Below are 22,871 nucleotides of genomic sequence, written 5' to 3'. Positions count from 1 at the left end.
AGTAATTATTTATATTTTACAATCTATTAGTACTGAGAGGACTAAAATTCTAACTAAGCTTTAATTATTTTAATTTGTTTTATTTACCTCTGAGTTCAAAGTCAGAATGTCATAATGCTATGAAACATTTTAGTCCTCATAATTTTATTAAGACTAATTTTAAGTATTGCAATTGATTCCTTCAAATCATATTATAAATCTCTAATCAAATTACTCTTTAATAAAGAACGTTCCCTACTAACTAATTAAATGGATATACCATCACCAAAGTCGAAGACTTCAATCCCCACCTGGATATGTAATGACAAATGCTTCCTCAATGATTCACAAATACGGACTAAAACAACAAATTACTTAGACTAAAATACCTAACAAAATTGTTCGTTCATCTCGTGGATATGAAAACTATAAAGCTCATTTCCATGTATGGAAGAAGCATTTCTTTTTCTTTATATAATTCCAAGAATAGGAAGAATCCTTTGGGCCAAACATAAAAAAGAAGCTTCAAATTTGAATAAAGAACAACAGAGATGTGGTTTAAACGAGGAAATCTGTGTCTGAAACTTCAAGAGCTTTGTGAAAGCCTATTGGCTTCACACCTTGCCGAAAGGCATTACCCTCTATGTACCTATCAACCACACACACAAAAAGACCAAATACTGGGCTTCAGTTGCTGATATCTAATCAAGTGATAATGGCAGGAAAGAAGAAGAATAAGAAAAAACTCACATCGCTTTCAATAACGGATGTTTATAAAAAGCATCTGAAATTCTCCCACTAAATTGGTTGTAGTCCAAGAACCTGTGAGTGAACAACATTTCCTAGTAGTCAATATTATGAACATCTCATCAAGCAAAGGAGTTGCCAACTTTCAAAGGATAATGCAGCATATGACCCAAAAAAATTTCCCATGATAAAGGGAAAATACTAGTAAGCGTTCATATGAAGTGTCGAGCAGAAAAAGGCAGAAGGCGTGAGCATTGGCCAAGACAGAATAAAATGTGAAACGACATTGAAGAACATTACTAACACAGGCTTCAAAAATATGAATATCTTATCAACTGTATTGTGCTTTAGCCAAGGAATGTCGAGCAAAAAATATTTGCTTCTGAGGGCATGAAAAGACGTTTTCACTGTTTACATATCAGGAATAAAAGCATTGGCAACTTTGAAGATCCTTTTTTCTTTTTCTGTTGGGGGAAGGGGAATTGAGTTAAAAGAGAATTATTTTAACTTCACCAGTAAGAATGCACAACTTATTTCTTGAGTTTCTTCCCCCTGTTTGCTACCCTCCACTTGACATGAATTTGCTTCGTTTTCACATGCAAACACGGTTATTTGAATAAACCATTGGATGTCTAGAATGCATGTGCTTGCAATTCCATCTTTATGAATATATATTCTTTAACTACTGACAAATCCCAACCAAATGTAAGAGCAACAGATCGTTAAAGATACTCACAAATAAGTCAGTCTTGGAATACGTGCTAATTCAGCAGGAATTATTCCAGACATCTTGTTGTGTGATAGGTACCTGACCCAACAAAAAAAAAACATCACTTCCATTGACTTCATGACAAAAAAATAATCAAGAAAACGAAGAATATGATTCTATAACTAGTACACTATCAGGGTTTTGAATCCCAAAGGAAATCACAAAGAAAGAAGTGAAACATACAAGATTTCCAAGTTCGTCAAGTTTGCCAGTTGAGCAGGAACTCCTCCAGTAAAATAATTAGCATTGAGATACCTACAGGTCACATGATATTTAGTTAGTCAAAATCATCATTTCAACAATATCCAAAGGGACAATGAAAAAGGACAACATTGGAGCAATTCTAAATTTATATAGACTACATACAGGTTGCGAAGAGATGGAAAGCAACCGTCAAAGCGTATAAGTTCTCTAATGGTGCCGACCAAGTGATTGTTACCCACATCCCTGTCAATAACACAATTAGGTTGGTACTCGGTATTATAAATAAAATTGGGAGATGAGATCGTTCAATAGTACAAGACAGTAAGTGTAATTTACAAGTGGCGTAGATGCTGCAAGGTGCCCAATTCAGGAGTAATTCGTCCAGTGAAACGATTTTCTTGTAGGTGTAGATAGCGAAGTTCTGGAAGACTAGCAAGCTCCCTTGGAATTTCTCCCTTGAAATTATTGAAGCTCAAATATCTACAGAAAATTTTCTCAATTACCAATTTAGCCACACGTAAAACAGCAAAGAGCCAACCCAACTAAATCAAAAGAAAATAAAAGACCAACTGAAAGAACTAGAATTACTTACAGATGAGTTAAACTCTTGAGTTCACCAATTTCAGGAGGTATGACATCTTGCAGCTTATTCCACCTCAAGTTACTAAGGTGGGGGACAACAAGAATCAGTACTAAATGAGAGTAAAAAAGGAAACGAAAAAGCTCAGAAATTTTTAGCAAACGAGAAAGGAATCTTAGATTAGAATGTTTATTTCAACATTTAAAGTGTGGGTGGCCCAATAACTCTGTTACAAACTCAAACTAAATGAGCTAAGCATAATTCTTCCAAGTCATGATATTGTAATCCGAAAATAAAACCACATCACTGAAAGAGTAAGGCAAGGGATATACAGTATCTGGAGACGCTTCAACCGTCCAATTTGAGGAGGAATTGGTCCAGTCAACTTGTTATTGTGAAAATCCCTGAAATAAGAAAACGTTTAAACCTTATTTGGATTGAGGTGTTTTAAAATCTTCTCTCTAATAAAAGCAGGCCAGTTCTGAGGAGAAAATAACGTATCACTCATATTGTGCAGTCTATCAAAAGTTAGGACACGATACACAAGCAGAGACAACTGCAAAATCTTGACAGCCAATCAATATTTTTCCCATGGGTTTATTGCTTCATTCAAAGATTTGAAAATTTCTAATACAGTTGAGGAAGGAAACACTTACAGCCTAGTAAGATCCAAGAGATTGGTTACAGCAGTGGGAAAGGGACCGACAATCGACACCGCATAAACTTCCCTACAGTAGCAGCAGACAATAAATTGAACGAGGATATAACGGCAAGTGAGAAAACAAACAACGAACAACAATGCAAATTCCAAATGATTAGGATCAATTCAATTCAATTCAATTCAATTCAACATACAATTTAGTAACCACTCTATAATCTCCTTGGGTAGAACAAGTGACACCGGACCAAGGAGGCAGATCACCATCACCACACGGATCGTCTCCAACCCAGGAATACACCACTCTCCAGCCAAGAGAAGCCTTGATCTCATTCAATGCTTTCACTACAAATTACAAATATTCAGTCCGTAGAGAAAAAATCACAGCGAAATGTAGATAGAAGCAAGTGGCTGCTGGAAATACCATCTCGTTTAAGGGTTTTACAAAGAATGGGATCGTGTAGCAGAGAGAAACAGATAAGGAATAGACAAAACGCGGGCAGTGAAAGTCGCCGCGCCATTTTCTCAGATCTGTGAGTTCCTTAACTTCCAGGAGTTGATGGAATTTGAAAATTCAGATCAGAAATTGATATTGATTTGACAGATCTGAGTGAAGAAACAATTATGAGAACTTGCGCGCCTCGAACAGGGACTCCAGTGTTTCTATTTCACTACGAACGCCTTCTCGGATTTGCTCGTTCAGCAAACGCGGAAAAAGCCGCTATTCGTCGGTGGCTTTAAGTTTTGAGCCTTTTAACCTTATTATTTATTATTTAAGAGAAATGAAACATAAATAGATAATTCAATTCGAAGTAAAATAATAATAATAATAAAATTCAACAGTAATACCGTATAATACTTATCATTTGACCATCAACATGTATGAATTTATTTTTATATAACTTATTAGTTAAAATATAAATTTAAATATAAGGTTGGTTTAGTAATGTTACTGTATTATCATTTTAATAAAACAAAATGAATTGTATAGTCTTAACATTAATGAATTCAAATATGAATTCAAACATGATGAAATAGTGTTTTTATTTATGTTTTGGAACAAAATTTGAATTCAAATGTGGTGAAATAGTGTTTTTATTTATGTTTTGGAACACAATTGAAAATGTGAATAAGAAATAATAAACTTATTTTTTTTTTCAAACCTTCTATACAATTATCTGCAAAATGCTTAGATTTCTTTAAAAAATTAAAAACAAAAAACAAGAAACATCAACATTACCAAACAAGTCTATAGTATTTCGTTCTTTTTTTCATAGTCAACACGAACCTAGTTCAACGGGTTAAGTCATATATTTTGATTGTCATTAATTAATTTGAATTCTCATCTTCGCATGTACTATTTTTTTAATTATATTCTTGATTTTTTATTATTGTTTATCTAGCAATTAATATAATAAAAATCTCCCTTAAATAAATTTAAATTGAGTCAAAATATTATAATTGATATTCTTTCAAAGTAATTAATACATTTATGGTTCATTTACATAAATGTAACTGACTAAATAGTCATGTTAAACAGATGCTTATGAAATATTAAATATACCTTTGTTAATTATTTTAACAAATGTTAGTCACTATATAGTGGATCATATAACACATAACACATAACACATAAGATTGCTTTTGAGCTAAGGACATTTAACTTAGAATTTTTAGTAGACAAATTTAAGATAGTACCAAAAAGTTCATTGAATGAGGGTTTAACAACTTAATTAATAAGCTTTAAGATTTAAATGGAATGCGCCAAAGCGAGCATAGTTCAATGATAATTGACATATATCTCAAATCACAAGATTTAACCTGTTGTAAAAAAAATTTTGATAGGAAATTATGTTAAGAAATAACAGTTCAAGAAATATATTGAATTTAGTGCCACGTTAGAATTACTATAGGAAAAAAAAGATCAAAATTGAAAAGAATTAAAATGGTCACTTTTAAAAGTAATAAAACAAAAACCAACTTTTCAAAGGTAGAACTAAAATAAATCAAGTTAAAACGTAGGAGATCCTATTTCATTCCTGCCATTTCATTCTTGCTATATTGAAAATTGAAGAAAAATTAGGAAATGGCGACGAAATATTTGCATGGGTTGCTAAATATTGGGGGAGAAAAAAGGGATGATCTTAACCGTTGAAATCTCTAGATGGAATGATCAAACGATGACGTTTACATACGTGAAAGCAAAAGCTGTGACGAAGAGTGAAAGTGATTGCCAACTATACCCTTGGCCGATGGAGGCCCCTCACCATAATAAATTAATAACAATAACAATAATAATAATCCCCCTCCCTCATGAGTCTCTCGCTCTGCATTTAAACACTCTCCCCCTTTCTCTGTCACCATCTGAATCTCTTTTCATTTCCCTCCTTTCTTTCAGTTTCATCTTCTTCCTCTCTCTATCAGAATTCCACAATGAAATCCTCTCTCTCTGATCTCTCTTCATCTTCTGCCACCAATGGCCAGCTCCTGATGGTGATCTTTATACTTCTACTCGTCTTTGTCACCTCATCCGCCACCAGCCTGTCCAATGCTCCACCTTTTTCTTCCACTGCCATGCCAGATGCTTCTCCGACCATATCTCGACGCCACCGTCACCAACCGCCTCGCCATGAGCCGCAGCTTCATCCTTGTGATGCTATCACTCGTCCAAATTCGCGTTCTTTGTGTATCCATCTTCACAGAGTTTACCACCACCGCCTCCCCGTCGTTCATGTTCCGCCGGCGTTGCTGACAGGCAATGAGATTGATCCCCAGTACGGCGTCGAGAAGAGACTCGTGCCGTCGGGACCGAACCCGCTTCACAACTAAAAGAGAGAGATCAAGATCAAGAAGAAAAGAAAGAGCCAAGAGAATTTTTCTTCATCACAACCACCATTTTTCAGCCGTTTCTGTCTTCTCAATTTTCTTACTACATTCCAGTAGAATATCATGAACCCTTTTTCTTGAATCCTATTAGTCAAGGATGAAGAAGAAGAAGAATATTTAATCCTCGTACGTGCCCGAAGGCAGAAGACTATATATGTTAGTTGATGAGTTTTGTCCATGTCGTATGTCTTGTTTTCCTTTTTGTTCTTTATTTCTCTTTTTCAGGTCACTGTTGCTAGCTATTTCCAATCTTGTTTTTGCATATCCAAGCGTTCGAGTTTTCAAGGAGGAGGACGTTGGAGTTCATTTTGTTGTGGAAATGGCAAAAACAAGCATGGAAATGGCAAGGTATTTACTTTAAGATTTGGACTAATTTTAAGGGGAAAAAAAAGAAAAAAAAAAGTCATAGGTGGTCGGGTCCGTAGGCAAGATTCAAAAGAAACCCATGAGTTTCATTAATTTTGGAGGTATAAGGTACAAAATGCCGACATGACAGGATTCATGAGGTTTTCTTTTTTTGGAGGGGTACAATGGAACTTTCATATATCTCTTTACTGTTTATGGAATTAATGTAATTTTGTTGTATAGGCTGTACTGTCTGAATCTATGGAAACATATGTATGTAAAAGTGAAGCCCCTTTCGAGTTTCTTTATTGCTTCCATTTTCTACTTTCAACTGTAGCTTTACCTTGAGAAAAGAACTAGCCATGGCTACTATCTTCAACAAGATGAAGGAATAAGCTTTTTCATTGAAAGAATTGAAAAACAAAGTTTCGTACCTTATTACAACCTTAAAAACCAACAAGAGAAAAACAAAAAAATGGAAGTACAATCAATAATAAAGAATGTTTGTATGAAATGCTTCCACAGCTAGAAACAAACAGGAGGGAGGGAATCAGGTGGGAGAGAGAATAAGAGTGTCTGATTTTACTTCCCAATCAAATGGCGGGCTCGTTGATTGGCACCTTTCACTCTAGAATTCAGCTCGTCGACATCGTCGCTAAGATGATCCAGAGCTTTGTTTTGCCTGCATTTACCAGAGAATGTGCATCCCATAAATAACTATGTAATAAGCTAACGGATTGATGAGATAATTAATACAACAATCTCTAAGTTGAGAACAGAGGATGGCATATATGACCTATCAAGCTCGCTTCCCATGTCCACAGCCATGCTCTTCAGATCTCCCAAGATGTTGCTTAAATCTGAAAGTGCATCATCTTGCTTTTCCTTCTCAACCTGTGAGACAACATTTTTACCTTTTGGTTAAAATCTGAAACCATAATGGTGCCTAAATTATTGAGATGGTGAAATGATAACAGCCAATGGATCTCACATCAACTTTTTGCAAGGCAGTTGTTGCTCCAGAGGCTGGTTTTTGAGTAGCCGACTTTTTGTCTGTCGATAAACCCAGTTTTTCCCTTTTTTCCTTGTTGTTTCCAGACTTCCCAGAGGAATGGTCTGGACAGCCAAATGGCCATAATCAATAGCAGATAGAAATGAGAATGGCAGTAAGTCACAAGAATGACAGTATATAAAAGGTGCCAAAATAACCAATGAAAATATAACCTGCTGTTATAAGAGGGCCTGTAATTTCTTTGGTCTTCTTTGGCTTCCATGTCTTAGAGAACATGCCTCCAAGATTATTCAGAAGTTTCTCACCCTATCATTAATAATAACAAATAAGAAACTATTTGCAAACAGATCAACGACTAACCGAGAACATAAAGAACATATAAACGATGAAAACTTCATCCATTTTCTAGCTTGATTGCAAACTAAAAGGTTCTTCGTTCTATATCATTTCCAACTCTTAGAGAGTAGGACACATCCACAACCTAATCACACAAACTTGGAAGCCAAATGTTTCACGACAGCTCAGTTTCAAATTGAATAATCAGATTCCCTTTCTACATATATCAGATCAACATGTATCAACTAATAAATTCAGGATAACAATATGAAATAGAAAATTAAGTTCAAAGGTATCCGATGGAAACTAGTGAAGAGCCTACCTTACTTAGATCTTTATCCATATCAGCAGCCATCCTGTGGGTTCTCTCTATTTGCTCACCCTGTTGATGCAACATGTCAAGAGTCCTGGTAGCATCTTCCCTTATGTCCTCAGCGATCTTCAGGCAGTTGTTAACAGATTTCGTGGTCTCCTCGGCCTTATACACAGCGTAGTTCTCCAATTCCTGCACACTCTGATTCTCAAATCCTCCCGAGTCGCTAAAATCATTTTTGTACCTGTCTTTAGAAGCAGCTGACGAAGTTGCAGTCCCTCTTTTAGCTGAAGAAGTTGCAGTCCCTCTTTTTCCAACAAAACCCTCATCATCATCATCATCAAAAGGGTTGTCCGGTGTAACAAGCACAGGCTCAGAAGAAGTTCTTCTTGCAGGATTAGGAGTTTTTTTGTTATCAGATTCAGTGTCTGAATCAAAAGGATTATCAGTGCCAGATCCGGCAGGATCCACAGAATTCTGCTTAGGAACTTTGTTCGCGGGTGATTTCATGAAACTAAACATCCTGGCTGTACAAAGAGATTCTTAAATTTCTAATGAACTATTGGCAGATTCTTAAATTTCTAATGAACTATTGGCTAAGCGGCTCTAAAACAAGGGATCTGGTGAATGTAACCAGTACCTGAAAAATTGTAATGAGTGGATATAATTAGGAATAGGAAAAAGGTCGTTCGTTCCAAGTTTATGTCAAAGTTTTCAATAGAAACTGAATTCTTAGCGGACAATAGATTCTCAAATATTAAAAACAAAATAAAATTACTACTTTTCCATTCAAAGATTAACTGCTAATAAGAATGCTAATGCAATTCAAGCATAATGATTGAGATATTGGGGGTCGAAAGCTCAACCAAATCAATACTCTTAGCAATTTAGCCCATAACGATACAGATAAACAATATGAACGGAAAATGAGGGTTCAGAAAATGGAGAAGGAATTACTGGAAATAGAAATCAAAGAATACCGTCAATAAACAAAATGAGAGAGAATGGTACCTAAAATTCGAAGAAGAAACCCGGAGCAGGAAGAAAATATGAAACAAAAGCGGAATAATGGATTTTGTTCTTGACGATTTTCTGTGGGTTTGATCCTTAAACTCGGATAAAATTGAAAACTTGTAACAGATGGGAGGCGTCGCGGAAAAGCAGAGAATTGTACGTCTCCGACTCGCTAGAAAAATAAAGAGTCTATTCAATTGAGAAACAGGTTTTCACTTTGAAATTTGTTGTCAGCCCTTAGAAATTTAGACCGTTGGGATTCTGAGATTGCGATTTTCCTTTTTTTTTTTTTCTCTCTCTCTCTCATTTATTTAAATTCGAAGAGGGACAACAGAGAGAGAATTCTGTTGAGAGCGCGCGGCGCACGTGCTTCCCCAATTGTCGCCGCTATGACCTTTTGTAAATGGTGGTCCTTTTAAACGTTAAATCTCATATGTCAAACACTGACATAGTTGAGTGCATTTGTTTCTTTATTTGAGGTTAGATGTTCAAATTTTTATATCTCAATTCGTTGTACAAAAAATAATAAATCACATATTTTTTTCTTACAGTGAAAAAGTTTAAATCTATATATTCTGGTATTTGTTATACTAAATAAAATTTGATCAATCAAATATCTAAATTTATATTGATGCAATTAAACCACGAAATACAGTGAAATGCATAAAACACCCTCAAACTACAAAAATTTATACAATCAAATCCAAATAGTTACAATTTAACCCTTTTTAAACTATATAAAATTGAAAACTACAATAACATCAAAAGTTTTGGTCTTCAAATCAATTCTTAATTAAGAAAACAAAATTTGATGTAAAATTTGTATGTTTGATTGCAACAATCCTATAATTCAAGAAATTGTAATAATATTTATAATTTAGAGGTGGTTTGTGCTTAATACAATATTTAAGTATTTTAATTGTAATAATTTGTAAGTCTAGGAAATGATTTATCAAAATGAAACTGCGAGGGTGTGGATGTTACAACACCATTTTCTCAAAATAATTATATGTGCCAGATTAATTGTTAAAACAATTTTCAATTTATTTTTTTAACAATGTGTAGGAGTGCGAATTTGAACCTTCAACGTTTTAATTGATAATATATATTTTGGTATGCTCAAGTTGGTGATATGAGAGTTGATGAAATAATACGATAAAATGTTAATACTAACATAGAAGAAGAGTGTTTCAAATAGTTGAAGAAGTTTATTATTTTGTAAATTAGGTAAATTTCAATTTTTTAAGTACGAATTAGGTCCATTTCATTGAGGTTTATGTAATAGATTTGATTGATTCTGTTTGAATTTGAATCAGTTTTAAATTAAAAAGACAATAGATTATTTAAAAAAAAACATTTGTTATATATAATTAAATTTTGAAACATACCAATATTTATAAAAACTAATTACTATTACTCACGTATTTAATATTTAAAATAATCTTCTTGAGGTGGGAGGTTGAATTCAAACCCCCAGCTCCAAATTTGTTGTAAAAAAATCAACAAATGTTTAATAATATGATTTAAAAATGACTTGATAAAATATAAAAACTAAAAATAATCGAGTGAAAAAGTGGTGCTAAGTGCTAATAATTATTTTTAAAAATAAAGTAGGTTATTTTTTTTATTAAGAACAAAAATTAAAGTATTGTAAGTATAAAACAAAACAACAATATAGGTAATGTGAAAGGGTACTGTTGATGCGTGGATTTCGATCCTCCGGTTCTCCTCCTCGCACCTACCAAACTTGTTGATCCGGGACTAGTACCTGCAAAACCAGATGAGTTAAACCGGTGTGACTCTAGTCACACGGGCTCCGATGCTTAAGTTAGCAGGAGGATAATGTGAAATGTAGCTAGTTTTAGATGCCCTTACCTCTAAGGCTGGATCGCTACTTATAGTCGCCAGGTTGTTCCAGAACATTCCATAGGTAGCTAACCCTAATTTCGTTGGCGGGCCTGGGCGAAACCGTTGATCGAAGACGAAGGGCCGCTGGAGGGCCGTGGGCCGAGCCACGGGTCGGGGCCGAGCCCCGGGTCGGGACCGAGCCCATTGCAGCCCAGTGGCTTCCTTCCGATCTTCACTTGTACCTCGACTTTCGATTTCCATTGCATAACAGGTACATATAGTAAATTATAGATAATTAACATCATTCAAAAGTTAAAATTACTGTGTAAAGTTTCTCATTGTAAATTTAAATATTAAAAAATCAAAATTTACTGTGTAAAGTATCTCATTTTAAATTTAAATATTAAAAAACATTCATTACATAGCTAAAATAAAAATGGAATATTAAATGGAGGAAAGATAAAAAAAAAAAAAAGTTATTTGTCTTTGGCCAATTTTAAGGTTGAAAATTTTTATCAAAAAAAAAAAATTAAAATTTAAGGTTACTTTTCTATTTGAAAGGCTTATTGTACATAATATCACATTTTAAAATAATTATAAATTATAATTTATTCACTTTATCCCAATTATTGATGGTTTTAATAAAGAAATAAAATGCTGATCTTAACAAATAAAATATGAACATTACAATAATTAAAGAGCTAAAATATACTAAATGGTCCTTCTTCTCTTAAGTAATTCCTAATGTAGTCCTCAATTTCACTCCCAGTGTATTAAAGATTCTCCATTCTCATTCCATAAAAAATATCAATTAAACTTTGTTAGTACAATATTTTTGTGTTATTCAATTATTATTTTATTAACATATTTTGACATATAAACGTTGACGAGTCACTTGGAAAAATGAATTTTGTTAATGGACAAGTCTAATTTGGATAATGAGAATGTTAGGTTTTATGTGTCAAGTAGTATTTGAGTGACATGTTCATGTGTTTAAATATAACATACAATAATTTAACATCAATTTTTTATTTACAATTTTATTAATTATTTTACACAACGACCTAAATGAGATTTTTTACTTACAAATTAAAGATTGTTTGATATATTTAATTGAGTTTAAACTAAAAAATGAAAATATAAAATTTAATTTCCAACAAAAGAGGGTAGATAAAGTTTTTCCTCCAAAGAGTTTAGGATTATAAATTGGCGATAGATATTTAATTAACTAATTACATTAACTATATATATATTTTGAGTTATTTATATTTAAAACATTAAATAATTACCAATAAGCATAACATAACTTAACTAGTTAAGGTTAAGAAATCATGTGTTCGAATCTTCCCATACATGAAATTCAAAAATATTCATTAATCAGTATATATGAGGTTAATTATTAATTATTTTTTAGTTCAAACAAAAAAAAAATTGAACCTATAAACATATTTTAATATTAGCATAGGAGACGCGTCTTCTATTTTGGCAAGACTTGAGCGGCTCAACATCACGAAGAAGCAAAAATATCTTTCCAAAGAGAGGAAAAATGGACCATCAAATGCCAAATAATTAAAAAAAAAAAAAAAAAAAAAAGGCCTGAAATCTCAGCACCACACCACCAGCCACCAAACAACAACAAACAAGTTGCGCTAGCTTCCTGCTGAAACTATTTTAGTTATTATTTCTCAATGTAATCATTTTATTAACATAAACCTTTTTCTTTTTTTGGTAAGATTTTACTTGTAAACTTTACTTGAATTTGCCCCAAAAGTCATAAGTTTTGATTGATTTGTATTTTATTAAATAATGTTCAAACTCAAGCATAATATATCGGAACAAAACTTACAAAATAACTATTAAAAATATATCCAAACACAAATCAAAACGCCTAATCCAACTAAAAGGCATACAGTGTAATTAGAAAAAGAAAAAAACGTTGACTAAACAAAAAATTGTTCATGTTAACAAACATTTATAACTAGTAGTGAATTTTTGAAAAATAAAAACTCAATAAATTGAGGCCATTAGTTCAATTTGATAAAATTAAAACCGTGAAATTTTTTGTTTTTTTTAGTCTAATCCTTGGGAATGAGTGATCGAACTCACAACATCTTGATTAGAGACATATGTCAATTATCGCTGAAGTATGCTCGCTTTGACAACGGTTAAGTTTGTTTAACACAACAAATACAAAGGATAAAAAATTAATTTTCATCTGTATGATGTTTAATTTGAAGTATCATTTATTTTCATAAAAAATTGTCAACCTAAAAATATATCAATCTTTAAATAAGACAAATAAAATTTGCCTAGAAATAGTCACACTTGAAATATTGTGTAATAGTTCACTGATCGAGCGTTCTTGTGTCAAAGATGACTAGTGTTAAGCGATTTGTCGAAGTTGTGAGATGTAAAAGTACATCAATAGAAAGCATTTTGACTTGGAGGGAAGTACTCGTGCAAATAATGGTCGACGTAGCGAAAGTGAGAATCTAGACTTGATCAATGCAAGCATTCTTGAGAATTTAATAAACTGAAAACCAAAGGATTTCCCCACAGAATTTGTCCACAATGGTAAGTCAAGGCCTGGTCGAAAAACGTAGTCGATGGACAATGTTAATTTTGTTGCAAATAAGCTAAAAAGAAAAAGGAAAAAGAAGGAAAAAAGAAAAAAGAAGGAAAAAAGAAAAAAGGAAAAAGAATTAAAATGTGGGAAAAGATGAAAGGTCCCGCCAGCACGTCTGGCCACCGTCTCCCGCGCTTCCAACGTGCATTACGTAGAAACCACGGGGTATGAAACTCTGCACTCAGAAATACAGAAGATAAGAAACAAGATTAACTTCCTTCTTCATTCCTTCTCACTTTTCTGCTTCCATTTTTCAGCCATAATCTTCGTCCTCCTCAGAAACACAGCAATGGCGGCATTGCGATTATCATGGGCCTGCGCTCATTCTAATCCAGATTCAAAGTCCAAATTCGTTTCCAGCTTCACTTCAGAGTCCAGTTTTCGGACCAATTGGACGAGGCTTCTGTTGCTTAGAACCTCGGTCTCAAGTTCTGCAAGAAGGAAATCGTGCATGAGGAACGTAGTCAGCGATCAACAGAAGGAACTAAACGAGCCGGTTAACGGAGAAGGTTAATTGCGCTAAACTGACTTGAGATTTTATCCGACGATAGTCTCCGTAGTGGATATGAATGTATACATGTCTATTAATGGAATCGGTTTCTCAATTTATTGAAAATTTGTCTTTGTAGTTGTAGGCGGCTTCAATAGCTTGCTTCTGGATTCGGCATCCGTTGCCGCGAGTATTAAATACCATTCGGAGTTCACGCCTTCTTTCTCTCCGGAGGGCTTTGAGCTTTCTAAGGCATTCTATGCAACTGCTGAAAGTGTTCGTGATATGCTTATCATCAATTGGAATGCTACGTATGAATACTATGAAAAGATGAATGTGAAGCAAGCCTACTATTTGTCTATGGAGTTTCTACAGGTTATTGTCGACGCTGAATCACCAATTATGTAGTTCATAACTTATTTTAAATTTCCGAGAAGCCTGTTCGTTGTCATTCATGTTAGTGTATGTGAATTTGTGGTTTAATGACAGGGTAGAGCATTGCTAAATGCAATCGGAAATTTAGAGCTCTCTGGAGCTTATGCAGATGCTTTAAGAATGTTGGGATGTGATCTCGAGGATGTAGCAAGGCAGGTTAGCAATATATCGTATAATTGCATCTTGTCTCCTTGTTTCCTGCTTCGGTGAGTGACTTCTAATTTCTGGATTTTGGAGTTCCTTTCCCTGTACAAACACAAGGCTGTAACTTAAATTAGGAGAGGAAGAAAGTTTTCTGCTCATTTCTGGTCTTCAATAAATGTTTATTTCATTCCAACCGACTTCAGGAGCTATCAAAACAATGATACAAAGACTTAAGAGACCTAGGACTGCTACATTCATATGGATGAAAACATTTCAAATTTGAGATAAACTGGCATAAGTGAGTTACATATTTAGATTTTTTTTTTCACTAAAGAGCTCTTGATATCCTTTAAAAGGAGCAAGTTCCTTCAAAGAGAAAACTAGTCTTACAAGTTGCTCTAAGTTGTAGTGTGCTTTAATTTATTTTACATATACACATGGTGTCAACGGATATCTTGAGTGTAGGAGTCGGATGCTGCATTAGGAAATGGAGGATTAGGGCGGCTTGCTTCCTGCTTTCTGGATTCCCTGGCAACCCTAAACTATCCTGCATGGGGCTATGGGCTCAGATACAAGTATGGTTTGTTCAAACAGCTCATTACAAAGGATGGGCAGGAGGAAGTTGCTGAAAATTGGCTAGAGGTACTGTAGTATTTCTTCTATTTTCTAACAAGGTTGGTGGTCTCATTAATCCTGTGTTGCTTGATCAAATTTGTTTCATCAGATGGGTAATCCCTGGGAAATTGCAAGAAATGACGTCTTCTATCCTGTGAAATTCTATGGTGAAGTAATTTCAGGCGCAGATGGAAGTAAGCAATGGGTTGGAGGAGAAGATGTAACTGCTGTTGCCTATGATGTCCCAATACCAGGTTATAAAACTAAAAACACCATAAACCTCCGTCTGTGGTCCACAAAAGTTGCTCCGGAACAATTTAATTTAAGTTATTTCAATGTTGGAGATCATGCCAGTGCATATGCAGCCATAAAGAAAGCTGAGAAGGTATTGAAATTTCATGATAATCCTGCTGAAACTCTATTCGAATTATATCATCTTGTAAGTATTTTGTGTAGCTTCTAATTTCTCAACGCAAAGTTCAGCTATTAAGTAGGCTATGGATTGACCTAAAAGAATAAAATCAGAATGTGAGAACAAATAGCGCATGGAATGCTTCTACTATTTTCCTCACTACTAGCCACATCCAAATTTAATGATGTACTACCGTACTTAATTTGGTAACTTCAAGTGCTTAAATAAAAGAAGAAAATTCTTACACTCCCCTGCAAGATCTGCTACATATTGTACCCCGGAGATGAGTCACTGGAGGGAAAGACTCTTAGATTGAAACAACAATACACATTGTGCTCTGCTTCCCTTCAAGATATTGTTGCACGTTTTGAAAGGAGATCTGGAGAGCCTGTGGACTGGCAAAATTTTCCAGAAAAGGTTGCCGTACAGATGAATGATACGCACCCTACACTTTGCATCCCGGAGCTGATAAGAATATTGATGGATGTGAAAGGGTTGAGCTGGAAAGAAGCTTGGGACATCACTCGAAGGTATTTTTTCATAGTGGCTTACTGGCATATAAATATTTTTGCTGCTACCATGAGTATCAACTACTAAGCCAGCCGTGATATGTTTTAGATTCTTATACAATCCTTGCTTTGCTCAATGAATTTAATTTGCTGTTTTTATTATACTCACTTTTTTCCCGTCATAAAAGCTTATACAGACATAATATCTGAATTATCCATTCTTCTCTGTTTTTTGTTTCTTCCCTTTGCAAGAACTGTTGCGTACACAAATCATACTGTTCTGCCCGAGGCGCTGGAAAAATGGAGTTTCCCTCTCATGCAAGAATTGCTTCCTCGACATGTTGAGATAATTGAAATGATTGATGAGGAGGTAAGCATTGATATTAATGGTTGATCTTTGTTTTGGGACACGGTTAAAAATATAGATTGTTTTGTTGGGCTCCAATATAAGAACAAACGCACCAAATTTTCCGAGACATACCGTCTTCAGGTATATGGAATGACGTATTCTTTATTTCTTTTTATGGATTCAGCTTATCCACTCCATAGTTGCTCAGTACGGTACAAAAGACCTTGAGTTGTTGAAACAAAAACTGAAGCAAATGAGAATTCTAGAAAATTTTGAATTACCAGACTCGGTCATGGAAATGCTAGTAAAGTCAACGGAGGAGTCTGCAATCGATCTCGTTGAGGAAGCTGAAAATGTGGACGACGAATTGTTACCTAGTGAAGAAGGAGATGAATCTGAAGACAAAAATATTGAAAAGAAAACAGAGGTTTCGTTTGGAGTTGATCCAAAGCATCCAAGATTGATTCGAATGGCTAATTTATCTGTTGTTGGTGGATATGCTGTAAATGGTGTTGCAGAAATCCATAGTGAAATTGTTAGAACCGAAGTTTTCAGCGACTTCTATGAGGTAAATCCCACGAATGCCACTGCCTTCTCCCATCTAGCACAACATACTATTCAAAGTATATTATAGAATACAGCTATTCCTGATTAAAGTTTCACTTTATATAAGATTTAATTTGATACCATCACGGACGTGAAACTGAGCTTCTCCTCCATTTGAAGTTTACTAACTTCACATATTACTGTCAGTTGTGGCCTGAGAAATTTCAAAACAAAACAAATGGGGTGACACCGAGAAGATGGATTCGTTTTTGCAATCCGGACCTGAGTACAATCATCACAAAGTGGACTGGAACAGAGCAATGGGTGACAGATACTGAGAAACTGGCAATACTTAGAAAGGTAAAATTTTCAAAAACCGAAACTTTCAAGTCCCTACTTCAGTGAAGATTTATCCAACGGATAAACTTGACTTCCATTTGCGATATAACTGCATGCTTGCAGTACCATTAATTATCATAAACGTATCCGCCTGTTCAATTCCAGGAGGAGTAAGTCTCCATTTCCCAGTATCAAATATTTTCTGGAAACTATTCCGTAGCTTGAGCTAATTAGGTTTGATATTAATGTGGATGACGATTGTATATGCAGTTTGCTGATAACGAGGATCTCCAGTCCATGTGGAAGGAAGCTAAAAGAATAAACAAATTGAAAGTTGTCTCTTTCCTTAAAGAAAAAACTGGCTACTTAGTCAGCCCTGATGCTATGTTTGACGTTCAGGTTATTTTCCTGCCCTTGGACAGTTTACTTTGTGGACAAAGACACCAACAATTTTGACTTTCTGCAGAAAACTTGTGGGGTCGAAATTTTTATTCTTTTCTTTGGTATAACAACCGAAGTGATAAGGACCGCTATGGCTCGTTTTCTTCAAATATGTTGCCCATATAATTATCATTGTTAATATGCTTCCAAGATTAATTGAAGAATATGTTAATTCAGGTAAAACGCATCCACGAATACAAGCGGCAGTTGTTGAACATCATGGGGATCGTCTATCGTTATAAACAAATGAAAGAAATGAATATCGAGGAAGGAAAAGCCAAGTTTGTTCCTCGAGTCTGTATATTTGGTGGGAAAGCATTTGCTACGTATGTCCAAGCAAAAAGAATTGTAAAATTCATCACTGATGTTGGAGCTACCGTCAATAACGATCCTGATATAGGAGACCTTTTGAAGGTATATTGTGGCAGACAAACATATCACATATCGTTCTTTTGCCCCGGTAGTCTTTGCAACTATAGAAACCAATTTTAGCTTTAAACTTGTTTTTGTTATAGGTAGTCTTTGTTCCAGATTATAACGTGAGTGTAGCAGAAGTGCTCATTCCTGGCAGTGATCTATCCCAGCATATTAGGTAGTAAAGTTTAACAAGTTTGGATTTCCTTGCTGACCTTCATGTTCAATTTCATCCCACCATACATCAAACTACTGAAAGTAAATAAACATTCATTTCTTAAATCAAGGCTTATTATATTTTGAAGTCATCACAGTTGTTTTGGAAGGTTAACGTTCATTCTTACTTTTCTGGTTTTGGTATTGACTTCTCTGTTTTTGCGTTGTCTTGTAATTTGATTTCGAAAAGCACGGCTGGAATGGAGGCCAGTGGAACCAGCAACATGAAGTTTGCGATGAATGGCTGCATACTAATTGGAACATTAGATGGAGCAAATGTGGAGATAAGAGAAGAGGTTGGAGAAGATAACTTTTTCCTTTTTGGTGCAAGGGCGCATGAAATTGCTGGCCTAAGAAAAGAAAGATCTCAAGGCAAGGTAAGCTTAGAAACTCTTTGCTTTTTACCAAGCGGGACCGACGTTAATTTTTTTAAAAGAAAAAGCTTAATGAATAAAGGGGAAAATATACTTTGATCCCTTGATGGTTGCATAACTCATAATTCTGATTTTATGCATAGTTTGTTCCGGACCCGCGGTTTGAGGAAGTGAAGGCCTTTGTAAGAAGTGGGGTTTTTGGTCCCTATAACTATGAGGAGCTCATAGGATCTTTAGAGGGAAATGAAGGTTACGGTCGGGCAGACTACTTCCTCGTTGGCAAGGACTTCCCCAGTTACATAGAGTGCCAAGAGAGGGTTGATGAGGCATATCGAGATCAAAAGGTAAGCAACAGATTCCACACTCACTAATAAAGCTATGATGCTAATCTCCTAATCATCTACTTGTACTGGACAGAGATGGACCAAGATGTCGATCTTGAACACAGCTGGTTCATACAAGTTCAGCAGTGACAGAACCATTCATGAGTATGCAAGAGACATATGGAAGATTTCTCCACTAGTGCTATCTTAAAAGGTTCTGTTTCTTTCCTTTTTCCCGTAAAATTTGTTCTCCAACTCATTACTATTGTAATTGCCAAATGAGATGGGAAGATAGAAACAGGAGGTGAAAGTGAATCTCGTAGCCTATTCAAAATTAAAGCTACAACCAGAGAGAGGTATTTGATTACATAAGAAGTTCGTCAATGAAAATCTTAAACCCACTGGAACAGTCCAATTGATTTGATGTTAAGAGTTGGTTAAGAACAAGAACTAGCTGGTTAAACCAACTTACCATCCTCTGAGCTCTCTTTGAGTTTTGTTACATATTTCAGAATCATTCCTATGAGTCACTTGAATTCATGATAGAATTCAACTAAGATCAATGCAATCCAACCGTTTATTTGATTCACGACAGGAACAAAAAGGGGAAAATAGAGAAATAGGTCAAGGGTTCCTACTATTGGAAATTATAACAAGGATCAAAAAAAAGAATTGACATCACTTAGGAATTATGTAACCTCTCCTTCGTCTTCAAGCTACCATTAAAACCCAAACATTGGGAAAACATGACCTCAAATTTGAAAAAGAGGATTCAGCCTTATCTCTGTGTCCAAAAAATAAAAAAATGAGTGAAAAATTTAGGAACCTAAAAGAATGAGAAAGACAAAAACAAATGCCAAAAACTTTCTCTACAGACTTCATTTGCAAGGTTGATAACCTCACATTCTCAGGACAAGATAGAAGCAATTATCTCAGACTTGCCTGTCTTATTGAATTGGTGGCTATATTCTCCTGGATCCTAGATCAGACTCATCAGCAACTTGGCCTTTATTTTCTAGTTGCCTTCAACCTACTAATGCAATTAACCCCATCTCCCACTTTCCTCATCTTCCATAGGAGCAGGAACATTAAGATCAATTAGACCAGTGATGGGCTCTTGCCTTGTCACTATAGATGCATCTTCTAAACTTCCGACCACATGGGACCTCTTATGGCCACCCAAAGCCTGGCCTGATTTGAAGGCTTTGAAGCAAATTGGGCACTTGTGTTTTCTTTTGGGCCCTAATTTCTTCTCTTCATTTCCAGAAGTGTCCTGGTGACTCTTGTCTTTGCCACTGCTACACGCGATCAACTCCCTAGCTGGCGTGGAGATGGAGGAATTATTGGCAGTATTTATGATGTTTTCACCCGACGGATGCGTCCACTCGCAGCCATTGCTCATTCTTGTATGGCTTTCTCTGTGATGAGAATGGACGATCTCACTATGGATTGAACAGCCATTACTTATCTTCTTGTTGGAACCCTCCCAGAGATCAGGGCTATACGAATCATTTTTCAACCTCTTTCTTAGCTCATACTTGTAAGAAGATGTATGCACTCGATCATCATTCTTCTTAGTTTTCACCGAATTCTTTAGAATATCTGCACTTGATCCTCCTATCCTGACTCCAACTTTGACATCTGGCTTCTTATAATCTTCATCTATAAGAGGACCACTGACAGACACTTTCAATTTAACCTTCTTGCGGGCTTCTTTTCTGAAATTTTCATAGTCAGAGTTATCACCACCATACTCAGAAACTTCCAGCTTGTTTATCCTACCAGTGACTTCCTTCATTTCTAGCCCCCCATTAGAGTTAGAGGCAGACGTGTCACTTTCCCTAAAATGACGAGAAGATGATTTGCTATCGGAGGATTCTGCTACTGAATACAGACCTTCCAATCCAGAAAATCTGGAAGCTTTAGACATCATCATTAAGCACATAGCCGCCTCTCGTACTCTCTCGGGACTGACCGATCGATTTGCTACAAGTTCTGGATTCTGATGAGTGATCCGGTAATGATATTCTAGCCTTTTGCTTTCCCTCTCGTTTTCAGAGTTACAAGCCAAGTGCCAACACAAAGTATCTGAGGACTGAAACCCTTTGCCACATTCCCTACAAAACCTGTCCTGCCTTGAACTGAATCCCGAATCAGCAAACCTCTGTGTTATTTTGGGGTTCTCCCTCAAGCCATAGCCTGAACTCGAATTCCCATTACCAACCTCAGATTCTGAATCTCTCTTGCTTCTTCTCCTGTCTGTCGGAACTTGAAGCTTCACGATACTGGTCCTTTCCTTTTGTTTCTCTGCAACTCGAGTTGATTTCTCATTCTTGTGAATTCTGATATGACCTCCCAAGGACTTCCCACATGGGTAACTCTTGTTGCAAAAGTTGCATACGAACTTGGTTTCTCTAGAATTCTCCATGGATATATAATTCTTCATACGATCACAACCAAAGAAACCCAGTTAAAACAACAAGATTACTTCGCCCTTTTCCTGATATAAAATGCTGCATTCTCTTGATCTTTGAAAGACGAGAATACCAGATTTGGTTAGCCTAGAAGGGATCAACAAATTGCTGTGTATTTTCTTCCAGGTGTGAAAATCTTGGTCAAGAGCAAGATCTGACAAAAAAAGAAAAAGTAACTTTCATTTCTACAAGCTATTTTGCATCCTTCATGAATGCTGAAAATCAGAAGAGGAAGAAGAAAAATTAAAACTTGGAACAAACTTGTCTGCAGGATTGTAACGAAGAGTAGCTAGCAATCGAACTGCACCATGCCTCTTTTCTCTCTCTTCTCCCCTCAGTCCATCTTCCTCTCTCTCTCTCTCTCTCCCACTAAATTTTGTTATATAGTTCGAAGAAGAATTCCATTCCATGCATGGAAGCAGAGATTGGAAAAGGCAACAAAAGATGGAATGCACGTGTAACCAGAAGAAGACCTTTCGCTGTTCCAATGGACGGTCTAGATTAGTGGGAGTCGTCAAGAATCAACAGTTGTGATGAGTTGCAAGTTTGCAACTGCCTGATATTGCAGACTCGAACCAAAAAATTAAAATTAAAAAAATAAAATTGTATCTTTGACTTTGTCTTGCTAGTAACCTCAGAGAAGTAAAGGGTCGGATTCTCCAACCGTTTTGTTTCGAGCTCCCACGTTAAAGCCCCTAATCAAAGCCTTCATTCCTCTCCCATTCCACTCTACATTTTTAAATATCGCCTTAAAATCCATTATATTGCTTCATATTTGGGAAGTGAAAACTCTCTCTGATGAATTCCAACCACACCCAGATCAGCATACTTTCAGATTCTTAACCTAGTCATTTTTTTTCATCTTTCTCCTTTTAAATATATATATATATATATATATATATATATATGTCTAACCCCATTTATTGTTAATCTCCAAATAACTAAGATATGTAAAAAAATACGTCCGATTATGCCTATTTTAGCAAAAGATTGATGTTTTAAGATTCTTTTAGGGAAAAAAATAAAAGATAAAATGTAAATTTCTAAGTCAGTTTGGTAAAAATTATTTTGTTTTTAATAATTTAGTCATGAATTTATAAAATTATTGTCAAACCAGCTTTTAATTTAATCTTCTTTTTTTTTACTTATAAATCTTGAATTAATTAAACAACATTCTAATTGTCGTTTTCGTTGAACTCAGTAAAAATTTGATAGGGTGATCTTGTGTTTTAAAATATTTGTAAGTATATCATTTAAAAAAAAATTAATGTGGAATTTGTTAATATAAAAAATAATTATCAGTTGATTTTTTTTTAAAAAAAATTATCAATTGATTTAATAATATTAATAATATTAAATTCTTCATTTTTAGTTTTACAATAATTGTTATCTAGATATTGGTTGAGATAATTATAGTAATCACATAATTTTTATTCATGTGAGTACTCAAATAATATTTTTCTTTCTATATTT

At 35.0% G+C, this 22,871-nt stretch overlaps 5 protein-coding genes across 9 annotated transcripts; 2 read left to right on the top strand and 3 right to left on the bottom strand.

The window, feature by feature from the left end:
• Window positions 1-299: 299 nt before the first annotated feature.
• On the bottom strand, window positions 300-3,680 carry LOC111017606 (uncharacterized). Its single transcript, XM_022293423.2, has 11 exons — window positions 3,362-3,680; window positions 3,135-3,282; window positions 2,936-3,007; window positions 2,612-2,683; window positions 2,292-2,363; window positions 2,036-2,179; window positions 1,862-1,942; window positions 1,679-1,750; window positions 1,463-1,534; window positions 730-801; window positions 300-628 (listed from the first exon to the last, which is right to left on the bottom strand). Exons 1-11 carry the CDS (start codon window positions 3,456-3,458, stop codon window positions 538-540), a joined length of 993 nt encoding a protein of 330 aa, XP_022149115.1. The 5' UTR covers window positions 3,459-3,680; the 3' UTR covers window positions 300-537.
• Window positions 3,681-5,116: 1,436 nt separating this feature from the next.
• On the top strand, window positions 5,117-6,474 carry LOC111017522 (CLAVATA3/ESR (CLE)-related protein 9-like). The gene has a single exon (XM_022293303.2). The coding sequence runs from the start codon at window positions 5,371-5,373 to the stop codon at window positions 5,764-5,766; it is 396 nt and encodes a 131-aa protein (XP_022148995.2). The 5' UTR covers window positions 5,117-5,370; the 3' UTR covers window positions 5,767-6,474.
• A 78-nt stretch (window positions 6,475-6,552) lies between these two features.
• SNAP30 (soluble N-ethylmaleimide-sensitive factor adaptor protein 30) lies at window positions 6,553-9,116 on the bottom strand. Its single transcript, XM_022293302.2, has 6 exons — window positions 8,841-9,116; window positions 7,839-8,469; window positions 7,393-7,486; window positions 7,160-7,284; window positions 6,965-7,062; window positions 6,553-6,850 (listed from the first exon to the last, which is right to left on the bottom strand). Exons 2-6 carry the CDS (start codon window positions 8,349-8,351, stop codon window positions 6,751-6,753), a joined length of 930 nt encoding a protein of 309 aa, XP_022148994.1. The 5' UTR covers window positions 8,352-8,469; window positions 8,841-9,116; the 3' UTR covers window positions 6,553-6,750.
• A 4,289-nt stretch (window positions 9,117-13,405) lies between these two features.
• On the top strand, window positions 13,406-22,314 carry LOC111017587 (alpha-1,4 glucan phosphorylase L-2 isozyme, chloroplastic/amyloplastic). Of its 5 annotated transcripts, none has more exons than XM_022293398.2 (16): window positions 13,406-13,482; window positions 13,575-13,826; window positions 13,947-14,182; window positions 14,297-14,398; window positions 14,852-15,028; window positions 15,111-15,386; window positions 15,648-15,943; window positions 16,175-16,292; window positions 16,456-16,839; window positions 17,025-17,177; window positions 17,427-17,555; window positions 17,775-18,011; window positions 18,113-18,189; window positions 18,418-18,604; window positions 18,745-18,945; window positions 19,019-19,348. In XM_022293398.2, the coding sequence occupies exons 2-16, from the start codon at window positions 13,607-13,609 to the stop codon at window positions 19,133-19,135; spliced, it is 2,910 nt and encodes a 969-aa protein (XP_022149090.1). In that variant the 5' UTR covers window positions 13,406-13,482; window positions 13,575-13,606; the 3' UTR covers window positions 19,136-19,348. The 5 variants fall into 5 exon arrangements, 4 of the variants coding, with proteins under 4 accessions (XP_022149090.1, XP_087973811.1, XP_022149091.1 ...); XM_088117685.1 differs by lacking the exon at window positions 13,406-13,482 and adding an exon at window positions 21,670-22,314 and having other exon boundaries at window positions 13,492-13,826; window positions 19,019-19,138; XM_022293399.2 differs by lacking the exon at window positions 13,406-13,482 and having other exon boundaries at window positions 13,492-13,826; window positions 15,672-15,943.
• LOC111017588 (uncharacterized) lies at window positions 19,614-21,777 on the bottom strand. The gene is made up of 2 exons (XM_022293400.2): window positions 21,660-21,777; window positions 19,614-21,552 (listed from the first exon to the last, which is right to left on the bottom strand). Exon 2 carries the CDS (start codon window positions 21,368-21,370, stop codon window positions 19,967-19,969), a length of 1,404 nt encoding a protein of 467 aa, XP_022149092.1. The 5' UTR covers window positions 21,371-21,552; window positions 21,660-21,777; the 3' UTR covers window positions 19,614-19,966.
• Window positions 22,315-22,871: the final 557 nt, after the last annotated feature.

The sequence above is a fragment of the Momordica charantia genome (genome assembly GCF_013281855.1).
Source record: "Momordica charantia cultivar OHB3-1 chromosome 9 unlocalized genomic scaffold, Mcharantia_2.0 BLBB01000009.1, whole genome shotgun sequence".
Classification (NCBI taxonomy): Eukaryota; Viridiplantae; Streptophyta; class Magnoliopsida; order Cucurbitales; family Cucurbitaceae; genus Momordica; species Momordica charantia.
This window is presented reverse-complemented; position numbering and strand designations above follow the sequence as displayed.